We start from the raw sequence: 15,668 nt of genomic DNA, 5'->3' as shown, positions 1-15,668 counted from the left end.
GCATGTACGCCGTACCTGGCACAGCGGACTTCTGCTACAGAAATGCAGCTTGGACAAGCGAGGGCATCATGAATAATAAATAGCAGTGATAAACGGGTGTGTGGAGACCTGCTGAGAGTCTCCCATAGGCAGGGAAGCTGGGGGCAGGCAGTGAGACGGGAGACGGGACAGTACACATCATGGGGGAGCGTGCTCCAGGCCTGAAAAAAGGAGCGGTCCCCTGAATTGCATCCCCGCGGCCACCTGCCAACATCAGAAACCAGGATGAGGGGGCAGAGACAGGAGCTGAGCCGTGCAGAAGAAAGTTGTTCTGCAAGCCCACATCCATCTTCATTGATAATGGAGGGAAGACAGATAAATTGCAGCCTGAAATTCAATTCTTCTTCAGCCGGCAGCTCTTCCCTCCCGAGTCAGTGCTGGCAAAAGAGGTCTCCCAGGAAAATGAGTGCTGGTGACGGGGGAACAATAGTGTCACCCGGCTGCTACCTGCCGTGTTCCCCAACCATGCCCCGATGGTTGAAGGGGAGGGAGGTTACGATGCCCCAGCACATCCAGTCTGGCACCGCTGATGCTGCCCCTTCCCCTCCCAGGGGAAGACCCACTGCCAGTGCAGATCTCAGATACCCAGGGAAGTCGTACTGAAAGCAGATTTTCAATGGACAGTTCACTAAAAACACCAGCTCAGGTTTCAGCAGCCATCAAAAAAGCAAATGCAATGTTCAGGATGATTTAGAAGGAAATTGTGAACAGCACTGAAAGCATTGCAATGTCCCTTTATACATCCATGGTGTATGCATTCAAGCCTTGAATACAGTGCCCAGTTTTGGTCCCCACGCCTCAGAAATTAGATACAGAAGAACAGGAGAAGGTCCAAGAAGGATGCTCAGGGGCATGGAGGGGCTTCCATGTGACAGGAGACCTGTTCAGTTTAGAAAAGAGATGCTTGATGTGTGTGGGAGAAGGGCTTGCAAGGCACTAAAGAGAGAAGAGAAATTCAACAGGGATTTATTATTGACTGTCTCTCTCACCAGACAAGAAAACAAGGAGTTGCAACATGAAACGAGCAGGCAAGATGGACCTAGGTCTGATCCAGGACATGGTAGCTCTTATGTTTGGAATGGTTTTGCTGCCCTGGCAGTGCTACATTAGGATGACGGCATGCTGCGGGGCTGGCCCACTGCAGAGCCCATCACGTCTGCAGAGAAGACCCAGCTAGACCAAGCCTTGGCTGGGATGATGTAGTTGGGGCTGGTCCTGCTTTGCACTAGATGTGACCTCCTGAGGTCCCTTCAACCCTCGTTGTCTGTGACCAGCATCACAGTCGTGACCAAGTAGGACGAACTAATACACTGCAAAGTGGCTGAGCTGCAGGGAGGCCAGGCTACCCACTACAGGGCTGTTGGTTGTAGCTGGGTTGGCCTAAGGAGCTTCTTTTCTACCTTGGACAGCACATAGCAGCAGCAGCAGCAGTCTCCCACTGCCTGAAGACGGGTGTTTGTGCCCGAAAGCTTGCAAAGACCTTTTTTTCCAACTATTTAGTTGTTCTAGTAAAAGATACCGCATCTACCCAAGCTACCCACTGGATGCACTGGGCCAGACTTCACAGAGCTGCTCACAAGACAGATGAGTCTGTCAGCGACTGCCTGCTAAATGTGGGCTGAAGTCCTGGTGGCTATTTGCTCCAGAGCCATGTGTTTTCATAAAGGAAATCTGCCATTGGCCCGTGCCCTTGCAAAAGGGAGTTGTGTCTGGGGAGCAGAGCATGGGACAGTAAAGCAGGATATCTTTGACCCCGACTTTGCTATGTCCTTCTGGGGCTGCATGAAGGCAGCAGGTCTTTATGCCTTCCCACAGCAAGGCCAGAGAAGAGAGAGGTCTGCATGTATATGGGAACCGTGAGGTTCTTGGATGGATGGATGCATGCATGCAAAGCAAAGAGAAGAGAGGTTTGCATGTATATGGCAGCTGTGAGACCCTTGGATGCACGCATGCATGCATGCATGCAAAGCCAGGTTGGAGAGGTTTGCATGTATATGGCAACCATGAGGTTCTTGGATGGATGGATGGATGGATGCATGCATGCATGCATGCAATTGCAAACACCACAGCTCATGAGCCAGCACCGCCAAACTCAACCGGCCTCTTCTCCCAGCATAAGCCTTTGTATCATTTTGCATGGGCCAGAAAAATAGCATTCATTTCCCATGCTTGCCAATCGCTATGGCAACAGGTGGGAGCAGGGATGGAGGGCTGTTGCCGTCCCCTTTGCACAGAGCGGCAAATCTCAACCAGCAGATCCTTTTGAGGGGGCTTCTCAATATGAGAGGAGCCAGCCCCGACTCACAATCACAAGCTAAACCCAAATAGGAATTGAAGGCACCAACACCGCTCCGACCTGCCGTGGGCTTCCCGAGCTCCCAGGGACACAAGAATTGCTCTATCCTAGTCTGTAGTCCAAATACGCGTGAGAGCTCAAAGCTGGTGTTTTCCAGGGGGCTGAGTCCAAAAATGCTGAGGACCCCCGGCACGGACTTGAGAGGTGTGAGGGGTCCGGGTTTCCCAGGCGTCAGTGTAACGGCAAAGGCTGCTGATGCAGAGGGGCTCTCCCCATGCCACCAAGCAGCGGTCTGAGGATGGCGATGTGCTCGCAGGCAAGCAGTGACCCCCCTCTCCCAGCCCTCTCCGGTCGATAAATCTTGACAACTGCTCCAAGAGTGCAAGAAAGGAGCCAAGATCATCGATCTCCCCTCGGACAGCAGGAGCACAGGCGGAGGGCGAGATCTCGCTGTTAAATCATCAGGTAGACGTCCCCTCCCACCCCCATGCCTCAGGCTGGGTCTGCTGGTAAGGGATGCCGCCAAAATGCCAGCACCCCGGGGCTGGAGTGCATTTAGCTCTGTTGCGATGGGTGCTTTTTGCTTGGTAGGATGAATTGCTCCTGCCTCCCGCTGCCAGGATGTCCCCCCTCCCTTCTCCACGCGGCCTCATTAGGGATTCAGCAGCCTTCTCCCTGCTCAGCCCCAACCAGCCGTCCCCCATGTCAGTCCCAGCAGGTGACAAGGGCACTTTGTTCTCACCTGACCCCTGAATCTCTCTCCGCCGCAAGATGAAGGTCGCAGCATTTCATTCTCAACACAGATTACATGGCTGGGCTCCAGGCACCAAGACAAACCAACCCCTTCTCCTTTGCAGGCCGCAGCCAGCACTGGGAAAACTTGGGGATCCTGGAGCTCCACCAGCCCAGATGCCCACTTCCAGCCTCACACTATAGGAAGTCCCATTTCCTCTCCCCAAAATACCCCTCCGGAGGTCAGAGCTGCAGCACCATGTTGCTAAGCTTGGGTAGAGGGTGCTCAACATAGGGACCCCTCCTGACCACGGGGAGCTCAGGCAGGAGGCAGGCGAGGATGTGCATGCTAATTCTGGCCCTTATGACAATATGGAAACAGCTGCATTTAAAAATGCCTGACAGAGGGAGACAACAGACCCCCTCCTTCCCTCCCATCCCCACCCCCCGCCACGCCACTCTGCTCAGCAAAGCTTCATCCTGGAACTGCCAACACAACTTAATTTTAAAACACTAATGCATGCATCTCTCTCTCTCCCTCTCTCTCTCTATTATTAATTTCTGCTGAGCTAGACCCTACGGGTGAGACCTTGCATGAATGCCCAGAGAGCGCGAGCCCCGGTCTGGAAGCATTTGCAGATGAAGGAGGGCAGGCAGGAGAAATGCAGAGAAACAGTAGCACTGCTGTTCCCATTTCCCAGATTTCAGTGCCAAGAAGCAAAAGCGACTTGCCCAACATTGCACAGAAGTGGGCATCGGACCCACATCTCCCATGTCCTCACTTAGCGTCTTCAACTGCAAACCTGTCTGGATGTCCAGACACGATGACAAGGGACACGTTATGCACGCGATGGGAGAGCAGAGATGGTTTGCAATGCTCCCTGGCAAAGGGACAAGGTGTTGGCAGCCTTGTTCCAGTCCAGCTGGTGGGTCACAAGCAAGCCATCGACCTCCAGAGAGGAGGCTGAGCCGAGACGAAGGGCGTTGTAAGGACACAGCACTTGCTGACTGCACCTTGGGGTGAAGACGAAAGCTCGTCTCTGCTGAGCTCGTTTGCAGGGGGGCAGAGAAGAGGCAGAAGCGAAGGACCGTCTGCCCTCACCCACCAGCCCTGTCTTTCATTATCCCTCTTCCTCCTTACAAAAGCTGGACAGGCCGCCCCTGTCCTCAGCCAGGCCATGCACTGCGCATCAGGGAGAATCTGCCGGGCAGGGTCCATCTGGGAAGCTGCTCCTGGATGCAAAGAGATCCAGAGAAAATGGAAGGGAAGGAAGGGGGAAAAAAATCCCAGCATCACTGGACCTCAGTAAAGGAGGCAATAAATGTCATGGGACACCTCTTCTCTCCCAAACTCCTATGCATCTAGGCATGCCCTAGGCACAGGCTCAAAACCTCCTCTTCCAGATGCACGCTCACTCCCATGCAGCGAAGCAGGGAGCATCACTTTGTATGGTGCAATAGTGCAAGGACTTCAAGCTAGGGGGTCTCAACCCCTCCCCGAGGGTCCAGAAATTTGGCAGTGTCCATAGCCAGTCGCTCAATGAAAAAACGTCTGAACCTGCGAGCAGCTCCAGAGGCCAGATACGATGCGCACCAGTATGCAACTGGATCTGGAGAGCAGGGTTGCAGCCGTGGACCGACCCCATGTGCTGACCCTGCATGGGATCTGGCTGTGGACTGACCCCACAAACCACTCCTTTGGCCCATGGAGCTGGACGGCATTGCTTTAAGCCATCACTTGCTCCATAAGAGGTTCCCAAAAATAGAGTACAGAGCGAGCAAGCCCAGCAGCTTTACCCCACTTTCCCCTGTACCAGCAGTTCAAAGGAAACAGGACCCAGGTCTAAACTGTTCCCAGTGCCTTAATTTTCAAAGCTCGTAGCCAATGAACTTCTGCCAACCCTGCTGGGCTCCAGATTGTAGTTCATTGCAAAGGGTCCCTCCAGCCAATGCTGGTGTGACTGCGACTCAGGAAAGCAGCACGAGGATTTCCAAGTTTCAGGCCATCACTATGTTGCTCGATACCTCATGCAAACATCCAGGCATGATAAAAGACTATGCAACGGTGCCTGGGAAAGTCCTTGCTGGTTTTGAGCAATCTCAGTGCATTGCTAGATAGGGGTGTCCCTAGGGAGATCTGTGCCCCATGCGGACAGTGCTCACAGCGAGAGGAAGCCCCTGCCCATCAGTGCCCTCAATGAAGTGGGTGGGAGAGGGCAGCAGAAGGGGAGAATAAAAGCTTTTGTGTAAGAAGGTGGCTAGAAAGGCCAGTGCAAATGCCCAGATGCAGTGTATTGGGATCTGTGGAGCTACCGTGATGCTGGCAAGGGTCTGCGGTGCGGTCACAGCATTAGCTCGGGATCTGAGTTCGACTCCCAGCTCTCTCACAGCCTGCCTGGCTTGTACCTCGAGCCTCTTATCTCAGCTTCCCTTGCTCCCCTTCATCACACATACCTTGTTATTCCTCCTTCCTGGACTTACTCGTCGTCTGGAAGGATCCCAAAGGGATCTGCAGGCAGGGATGTCTCCAATGCCCTACCGCTGAGCTGCGGCCACCTCTGGGGTGGAACGCCACCGCTGTTTCTCAGCACCCAGTAACACGGCACAGCGCTGTGAGATCTCAAGCCGTGCAGCGAGCTGTCCGGGTACAATCACTCCCAGTGGCTAGGTCACAAGAGTCCCACTCGAATCTCATTACAGTGCCTGAAACCTAGTGACCTTGGGGGTCTACTTCCTCACAGCATCTCTCCAAGGTTGCACCTTGAGCGGTCCCGTGTCCCTGCCATCAAGCCAGGGCACTGGTTGAACAGACGATGCCACCGACTGAATCATAAGCCCAACTCCTGGAGGCACCTGGGGTTACCAGGCCGCTCTCATCCAAGCACCGAGCACATCTGGGCTCATGCTGACCATGCTAGAGGCAACAAGGCTGCAATAACCACTGCTGTCCATCGCTGCCCCATCCTGCTCAGACAGGACATCAAACCGCTCCAAAACAGGCAGTAGGGATGCACGGAAGGAAAACACACCCGAAAGCAGGCTCACAAGACCTCAAAAGTGCAAGCTGCAACCCTGACTAGCACGTTCAAAGCCCTGTTATCATGTCTAAATTGGTGCCTCTGTGTGCTACGTGATGGGCTATGGAGCTCGAAGCAAACAGGCCGATGATTAAAACTGGCTTCATGCAAAATGGGACCAACATCTCCCCTGAAACAACAGGCTGGCAACCTCAGTGAGGTGGGCTGCATCCTGCCTGGGACTGGATGGTCTCCAGATAAGTTTAGACACATGCACAGCGCAAGCAGGGTCTGCCTTGAAGACTGCCTCCTCTTCGCTTCCCCCAAGGAGGGCTCCATCCCTGCTGACATGCAGCGGGGGGGTACCTGGGGGGTCTGCCCACCTGTTCCCGGGCTCCATCCCTAGCATTGCACATGCCAGGGTGATCAGTTCATCCCAAAGTCTTGCACACAAATAAGACCAGGGTAGCTTCACACCGGTAGGGCAGGTGATGAGCATCTACCTGGGCTAGGACAGCCAGCACGAGCCAGGGGAGAGGAGGAGGAAGGCAGGAAATACTAGCAGGCAGCGGAGAATCTATTCACATATTTTTTTTGTCTTACTTCACACACCGGGATAAGCTTCTCGGCATCCAGGGCTGTCACAAATCATGAAAGAAATAAGGCCGCTGCCACCTGCCCCATCGCTAGTCTCGCAGCTGCAGGGTGATGACCCTGAGCATTTACACATGCTGTAACCCATTCATCTTCCCCTCTCCCTGGTCTGCCGCACGCCTATTCAATATAACAGCCAAATTCACCCTGACTGGGGAGAAGCATGACCCCTGCACCCCGATTTGGGTCATGAGGATGCTGACGTCGGGAGTTACTGGGGGTCTCCATCAGTAACAGCCTGCCTTGCTGTAGGGCTCAGGACTGGGCCCTCAGGGTGGAGAGAGGGGCTCCATGCACACTGCCCAATGAAAGTCAGCAGCAAAGCCCCAATTTGGACACTACCATTGGTGTAAATCAGCACAGAGCCTGGTCCTGCGGGCTCTCCCTCCTGGCTCAGCTCCCTACCCCGACTGATCAGCACAAGTACGGCCGTCCCTGTGCAAACCCTAGGGTTAGGGTTAGGGGGGCTGAAACCATGCAGGGTGCACAGCTCAAGGACTCCAGGAGCAGCTGAGCATGCAATCCCTGCCCCCGCACAGCTTATCCCACAGATCAGAGGCTCGTCTCAACCTTACATGCAGCTTCTGGGGCTGTTTCCCAACTCCCTGGGGAACTGCGGGTGTTTCCCAATATTCAGGCATCCTGCAGTGGGTGTCACAACGCTGCCTGGGGCCGGGGAAACAGCGCAGCGCCCCGTGCGTGACACCGCCGGCTGCCAGAAACGGGTGCAATGTCGGGAATTCCCAGGGAGAAGCTGCCAGTTCATGGAGCAGGGGCTGACCCCCATCTCTGCAAGGCGGGGCTCGAGAGAGGAGGTCTATCCAGGGCGTGCATCACCAGCAAAGATGACTCGAGTCTTGCAGGCCAGTTAAGAGTCCTGGACCCCAGCCCTGTGCGGGGCTTTGCAGCTGCAGAGGGATGAGTCTTGCACCATGAGCTGCCTCTGCTGTGCGTGTGCTCATGGTTTAACACAAGGGACAGGCTTCCTCACAGTGCAAAGAGGCTAACGGGGCCTGAGAGCCGATGCCTGTATGGCTTTCTTCCCTCCCTTCTGCAAACCGCACCATCCTCTGCCCCCATGTCGGAAGCCTTGTGCCGAGCTGGACACAATCCCACACTTCGTGAACGGCTCCAAGCTGAGCGCGTGCCAGAAGAAGCTGCGAGGATTACAACACATTTCCTGCAGAGAAAATGACTCAATGGAGATGGTATGAGAGCTCGCTCTATTCAAGGAGCCCCGGCCTCGGCGTCTGTCACCGAGATGAGTCAGAAGGCGAGGGCCAAAGGTTCGCTCCCCGGATCTGACAGGAAGGAAAGATCAGCATGTGCTAGTCCTTGCCCTGCCACCGGTTCACTGAGTCACCCTGGGCAAGTCACTCATTCTGCCTTCATTTCACCAGCAGATGAGACCGGCTAGAATGAAAATGGTTGTGAGGTTGAGAGACACGACTGGTGAGGAGAGGCTGAGGGAAATGGGCCGATTGAGTCTGCAGAAGAGAAGACCGAGGGGGATTGAATAGCAGCCTTCACCTCCCCGAAGAAGGGGTTGCAAAGAGATGGACTGGTCTCAATGGAGAGATCTGACAGAAGGAGCAATGGGCTCAAGTTGCAGCAAGGGAAGTCGAGGATGGATATTAAGAGAGAGTTTCTCATGAGGAGGGTGGTGAAACACTGGAACGGGTTACCCAGAGAGGTGGTGGACTCTCTGTCCTTGGAGGTTTTGAAGACCTGGGTAGATAAAGCCTCATCTAGGATGATGTGGTTGGGGCTGGCCCTGCTTGGAGCAGGGGGTTGGACTAGATGTGACTCCTGATCTCCCTTCTAACATTCATCTTTCTATGATTTTATGAGTGGCGTGACGCTGGTCTCTGCAGGGCACTCAAATGGATGGTGCTTAGACATGCCTTTGCATGCACACTTGTCACTGTGGTGTCTGAGGGCTTGCACAGCCAGCGCAAACAGCTAGCACACTTCCACACCGGGCTTACATAGATGCCTTCTGCAGTCAGGACTTTAGATACCCAATACAACATCACTCCAGCACTCCCAAATTATGATTGTTTCTTTTTCAGCACTAAACACACCAGTCTAAAGGCTAAGAGATGAAAATGGACATCCTACATGGAAGAAAGCATGCAAAGTGAAAAATCCACTGCATCCACTTCCCCAAGATATTGCAGCGGTCTTACCTGAGCCAGTGCCGGGCGTGGCCATCTCCAGCCACAGAGCAAGCAGCAGGGCCCAGCGCAACTTCATCCTGTCGATGCAAACACAGAGACGTCCCAGTTACTTGCAAATCTATTTCTCCCAGGCCAGGATTTTTTGTCCTTTATTGTCTTTATTCAACCTCTGTCCAGCGGTTGCTACAAACCCAACTGTTCTGTTTGCAGATAGCGTGAGGCTCCTAAGCCCTGAAGGTTATGGCTGGGAAGAGGGGTCTTGAGTTACCCATTTGGGCTCATAGCAACAAATCAAGGGTTGCATATGTGCCTAGGTGCTACTGTCCCCTGTCAAATCTGTGTGCATGTCGTGGGAAAGAATATAAACCCTGAGCCATCGCTTTACAAACTCAAGACTTTCACCCACGTGGCCCAGTGCTGCCAGCAGATAACCAGTGACAGAAGAAAGGTAGAAGAGTGTTTGCAGGTTTTCTAGTGGGCAGATAACGACTTACCCATCGCCGAAACACATCCAAGAACAATGCCTGACCACCGAGACCCGAACAAAGTGTTTGCTGATGGCTTGCAAGGGGGAAAAGAGACTGCAGTTGTTCACCCAGCCCCAGGGAGCACCTGCCTGCAAGGAGGGCTAGGGTGTCAGCTGGCAACAACTTCCACCTGGATCCCAGTGTCATCTGGTGACCTCCCAGATCTGCTGAGGTTGGTTTATAAGAAGCAAATCCCTCCTGCCTTCTAGTGGACTTCAGACTAGCATGCTAATTGCCCCCGGTCAAAGGGGATTGATACCTATAACCAGGAACCAACGCCAGGTCGACCGAGTCCCACACTAGCACTTTATCCGCCGCGGTCCCCTCCGGACCGAGATGCAGAAATCCCGGCCCATCTCCATGCCTTGCAAATCCTCCCGGTCTTTAAAACAAAGCTTCCTCTCCATCTCCAGGTTTTCCCTGGATGCCAGCTATAAGTGGCTGCTTATGAAAGCTGACATTTATTAGATGCTCTAATTAGTGGGACTAAAGACTTCATTTGCTATTCCCAGGCGCCGTTAGCTCTTCAAGGAAGGAGAGGTGCATTAACAGGAGTTAGGCAAACTCTCCGAGAAGCTGGCTTTTGCTCCCAAGTACATGTGGGCCCTTGGAGGCCGGGAGCACAGAGCAACCTAGGTTTAGAAATCACCGAGAAAGCTCGGTGAAATCCAGCTGTGGCTTTAGGAGCTTCATTTCAAGTCCGTGCATTGGAAAGCAGGGCCCTGCCGGAGAAAGAAGCGGAGGACAGGAGCTGAGAAGAGCTCACCCACCTCCAGACCCTCATGGAAAGCAGCGGAGATGGGCTATAAGCTACGAACCAGTCCAGTGCTCCACTGGCCGGACTCCCTACATGCACATATCACAGGCAGCCTGCTTTCTCCCAGCTTGGGAGACATCCAGGATGTGCACAGAAGTGCTGTGTGCACCTTTCACAGCGCTGTAATTTAGAGCACTTTTTAAAGCACTATAAAGTTACAACACTATTAACCATGACAGACGTGCGGTGTTTGGAGGGCCCTGAGCCTCCCTGGACGTCCCCGGCGAAGAGGCAGGGGATGCTCTGCGGCCTCCTGGGGCTTCTCCACTGGTCAGAAATGTGTACAGAAGTTATTTAAAGCACTGTGCGCTGCTAAACTGCAGTAAAATACGGTGCTGCAAATTTAATACCTCATTTAACAAGGGTTAATTTAAAGCACTATACCCATTTTTTAAAGTGCAGTAAAGCCATGCATTTCTCTTAAGTCATGGCAATAAAGCACTTTAAAAGGCGAAAAAAGCAATGTCTTTACACACCCCCAGTCTTGACTCGGTGAGGGAAAGGCTGCTGCACCCTGGGTGAGTGGGTCCAATACATATTCACACTCCCATTACAGATCTGCCCCTTATTTCTGGCCTAAATTTATCAGCCGTGCTGAAGCACAATAAGAGCTCTACGAATAGTGGGTCGTCGTAGTCTGCTAGCCAAAAAAATAGAGAGTGGGGGGGGATAAGGAATCAGAAGTTTCATTTTTGTTTGAGCAGAAATGAAACAGTTCTGGTTTTTCTCAGCATAAAAAAAAAGCCAAAGGGAAAATAAAACCCCGTGCAATAAAGAGTGCAGCAGCCTTTTTTACTTTTTCCTTCTCCTTCAAGCAAGCAAATGTCAAAATGGAAACGCCAAAAAAAGAAAGACTCAGACGGACGCGTGGGGAAGGGACAAGCTGCGTCCGTCTCCCCCGTTTCTGGCCTGCCGAAGCTCTCCAGCAGATTTCACCCGAATTGCAAGTGGTTTTTTTGGCTAATGCCAAGCGGCAAGTCCGAATGAATAACCGATCTGTCCAGATGTCAGTCCAGCCCCGCTGGCATGCTCCAGGGGACAGGGCTGGGCTGGGCATGGGGACCTGAGACACCAGGCCTTTCTATTTGTTGCTTGTGAGCTGATTTCTTTGCTCTGGGAGCCGAGATTTAAGCTCTGATCTTCTCCTGATGTTTCTGTCATCCAAACCAAAATCCAGCCCTGCATCTACAGCAGCCCCCAGGTTCATCAGCCAACAGGCGCTGTGACTTGCTCACATCCCTCAAGAAAGATGAAAACCCCTGTTCATTTTTCCCCTTCCAGGCTGGAGAGGGACGCAGCATCCTCCGAGTTGAAAGCAGAGAGCTGACGGCACGAGCGAGGAAGGAGGATATATTTAAGCAGAGGTAGGGGAAAGCAAAGCAGAAGCCAGGGTAAAGATGCATCTTACAGACCAACTGAACCACAAGATGCATAAGCTCTTGTGTCGAGCATGCTATATATATGTCAAGTCCTTTCCCCCTTTGCAGCAATGAATCTGCTTGACTCTTAACCCCCAAATCAGCTCTCGTCCAAGCTGCTGCCACCACCGACTATGGCAGGGCCCCTCCTGCTCGTGCCAGGATGAGTTTGGCCTGTGGTCCTCCAACCAGCTATTGCATCCCTACCAGGGGAATGCAAATCCCGACTACATTTTGTACCCACTGACTGCAGGCGTGAGAGTTTGCTCTATCGAGTCGTCCTGCTGAGACTCTTAGGTCTCCAGTCCTGCAAGAAAACAGCTCCCCAAAGCAGGGAGCATGTCCCCAGCCCGGCCCCTTGACCATCCATCCATCCGCTCTTTTTTCCATCTTGCCTGCTGTACAGCCGGGGGCCGGGCAGCAGGTGGGAATACAAAACTGGGAGCATCCTCCCGGACCGTGGAGTTCAGTCACCTCCATTCATAGGCAAGCACTAACCCAAGAAATGCCCGCACCCGCTCCTTCAACACTCAGCTGCGAGGCACAATGTCCAAAACACCAAGAACACCCCAAACTCAGCACGAGTAACGGCGCGGGAGAGGACGGCACTGCTAATGCCCTACCCCTGCGGGGACAAGGAAGTGATTAGCTCAGAGACACTCAATGGATCCCAGGAAAATTAAACCCTTGTTTTCCATTTGTTGGGCAGAGAAAAGGAGAGACAAAGAGGGGAAAAAAAAGAATATCAATAAGCTGCTTCCGTGACCTGAAGTTAAGGAAACCACTGACATATTCTTCTTGCTCAGCTAAAAAGCTGAATGTCTTACACATCAAATTAAAAATGATAGATATATTACACATACACACATAGTTATATAACATTTTATATATGTATGTTTATTACATACATATAGCTTTATATAGTTTTGTGTGTATATGTGCATATATATATTGCATGCACACTATATATAGTTATATATAGCTGCGTTTGTATGTGTGCATATACATCTATATATTACACACGCACTCAGGGTTATACATGTTTAGTGATGTATACACATGCACGCAGGGTTATGTGTGTGTAGTTATATATAGTTGTGTGTGTGTGTGTGCGTGCATGTATCCATATATATTACACACACTGTAGTTTTGTGTGTGCATTGTTATATATAGATATCTATAGCTATAGATTGATAGATTTCTCTATAGAAACCTATATATCTATCTGATTTATAGATATCTAAATGATATATATCTCTCTAGAGAGATAGATTTTATCTGTCAAGAGAGATAGAATAGATAAATCTATTCTATAGATAAATCTCTCTCTAGATAGATATAGATATATACACCTGGTTTCTGTGCTGCTGAAGAACTGGGGGCTGCTCAGGGTTCGATTCCACTGGAAAGGGAAAGGTAAAACATATCTATATATCTGTATCTGTTTTACGTTTCCCTTTCCAGTGGAAGCCAACCCTGAGCAGTCCCCCAGTTCTTCAGCAATGTCTCAGCCCTTTCCAAACTAATTTCTTTTTGGCATCTGCCTTGGTGCTTGAAGTTAAGCAAGAGCTGAGCTCCGAGTGACTCCTGCCTCGTCTTCCCAACATCCCTGCTCCTTCTGGAGAACAACCTCCTATTTGTCACTCATCTGCCTTTCCCTCCCCACCCCCAGCGCCTGTACAGCTCTGACAGGTTTTCACTTGTCACCGAGGACTCAACTCCGCTCTCTGCAGAACAAAACCTCCCTTCAAATCCTTGCCACGAAGTGCTCTGGCTGAAAGGGCACTGAAAGCCAGGGAAGGGTTTTGGGAGGCAGGGATGCTGGAAAGCTTGCAGAGGTTTGGAAGGAACTTAGCAGCTTGCTTTCTTCATGCAATTCTCCCCCAAACCCCTCGAGGTGGAGGGAAACTGAGGCAATCACTGAGCTGCTCAGCAGGATGGAGGACGGGGGATTGACTCCATTTTGGGGGATGCGCTGCTTGCTCCCCTTCTACTCATCTGCGTCTCTCCTCTTGGACTCGGGCTCTTGCGAGAAGCACCAGGCGGTCTCTCCAGGCCAGGCCATGCAGCACGTGCACGTCTCCATCCACAGCACCCAACGCAGATAGTACTGACTCTACCCCGGCGGGACTGGAGGTAGGTCGCACGCTGCAGCATCCGTGCCCTTGACACCAGTGCACCTTGCACCTGGACAGTCCCTCCGGGCTGAGAAGGCAAGTCTGGTTTCAGGACTCCTTGCTCAAGCTGAGGACCAAGGGGCCAGGTCGCTCTCTGCCGCCTGGCCTGGCTCTGCAGGAGAGCGGAGGAAGCTGATAAATGCAGGCCATGCTCCAGTTAGCAAAACCCTGCTCTTCGTTGATACCCCTGGGGCAAAACTACACTGAGTCCTTTGAGTCCCGCAGCACTGGGGAACACAACACGGTCTCCGCAACACAAAACGGGGGTGGATTTCCTCTTCCTGCCACTTCCATACACAGGGGAATACGCACACATGCAGCTCAGCCCCTCTGGAGAGCCCAACCCAGCATCCTCCTATGCAACAAGTGCTGGGGAGGTGGGTTGGGCGATTGCTATTGTTCGTTAACCCGACTATTCATGGGACACGAGAGAGAAGTGTAATTAGAGCAAAGAAGCCAAGAGCATCCAAGAAAGAAAAAAGGAAAGAAAAGGGGCTGCCGGCGAAAGCAGCCACAAACACACAAATAAGCGCACTAATGGAGGCTCTGAAAGGCCCTTCGGGCCGGCTGAGTAAAGCGAACAATAAGGGAAGTTACTGTAGCATGAACCACCCGGGCTCCATTTAGCTGGGATCAGCCGCATCGGTCTTCTGCGGGCCAGGCTGGCTGTGAGTTATCCACGCCGTGGCGCGTTCACACGTCCTCCCGAGAGCCCTTCGGAGCCGTGCAACACCAGGCTGAACAGTGGGGATGGGAAGGCAGGCCCTGGTCTCTCCCCCTTGGAAGCTGCATTCATTAATGTGTCCCCTCCTAGACGTCTTTTAAGGATGAAGCGGAGACAACAGTCAAAACTCAGCTTAGAAACCCACTGGCCCAGCTGCTCGGCACCCCTTCCTCCCCGCCATGCCGGTGAGATGCTACACAGATGGTTTCTAAAGGCTGAACCCTGCTGCGGGATAGGGAAGTGTCTCTCCTCTCCATCCGGCTGCGATTTCGGGACAGCCAGTGGAGCCGTATCCCTGTAACATTGCAAAAGAAATACAGAGCATATTGCTGAGAGATCAGCTGGAAGGCCTGCAATTCCTGCCTTTCACCCCTGGAAGGGGATGGGGGGCTTGGAAAGCCCAAATGCCACCCCCTGCTCTGCTACAGGCTTCCCACACCACCTCGGGCATGTCACTTAGCTTCTGTGCCTCTCCTCCCATGGTACAAAGGGAGGCAAAGCGCTGGCCAGCGCGTTGCATAGGTGGGGGACAGCAAGAGCTTCTTTTGTAGCCTCACAACAGAGCTAGATGCATAACGAGAGGCCTTTTGGATGGATTGCAGAGAAACAACCGAATGGACCCAAAACACAGGGTTTCCCCCCTCTAGGATGTCGTTTCCCAGGAGCTCACCTGGGAAAAGAAAAGGAAAAAATCCCATCGATCTCCTGGATTTTCTCAGGGCACAGAAATGGCCAGTCCCTCTCGAGGTGCCCACCGAACGCAGCGAAGGGGACCGTGCAAGGAGGAGAGAAAGGAGCATGGCGGGGAGGAAGGGGTGCAGATGGGAGCCCTGGACCATCCCAGCCCCTGGGCTTTGCCCATTTGCACGTCCAGGGAAGCAGTCCCAGGTGAGACAAGGGTTTGCAGCAGGGCTAACGTGCACTATCCAGGCTGGGGACAGGGGAGGGGAGAAGGTCTGTGGCAAGGATGTGGGTGGGGATCATATTGGCATGGCCGTGCCCCCCTTCCCGGCTCTGCAGAGATCCTCCTGCTCCAATTTACATGCTGCTTTGCTGGCTGCATCCTCGGCATCTGTTCAGCAAGCCG

General features: G+C 52.7%; 1 protein-coding gene across 4 annotated transcripts in view; it reads right to left on the bottom strand.

Moving 5' to 3' along the window:
* Positions 1-15,668, bottom strand: part of IL1RAP (interleukin 1 receptor accessory protein) — a 56,276-nt gene that overhangs the window by 30,427 nt on the left and 10,181 nt on the right. For all 4 annotated transcript variants that reach the window (XM_014607112.3, XM_014607113.3, XM_014607114.3 and 1 more), the window contains exon 2: positions 8,928-8,995. In XM_014607112.3, the coding sequence (XP_014462598.1) occupies positions 8,928-8,994 (67 nt within the window). In that variant the 5' untranslated portion in view covers position 8,995. The remainder of the gene's footprint in view (positions 1-8,927; positions 8,996-15,668) is intronic.

Source organism: Alligator mississippiensis, chromosome 7 (assembly GCF_030867095.1).
Source record: "Alligator mississippiensis isolate rAllMis1 chromosome 7, rAllMis1, whole genome shotgun sequence".
NCBI lineage: Eukaryota > Metazoa > Chordata > Crocodylia > Alligatoridae > Alligator > Alligator mississippiensis.
This window is presented reverse-complemented; position numbering and strand designations above follow the sequence as displayed.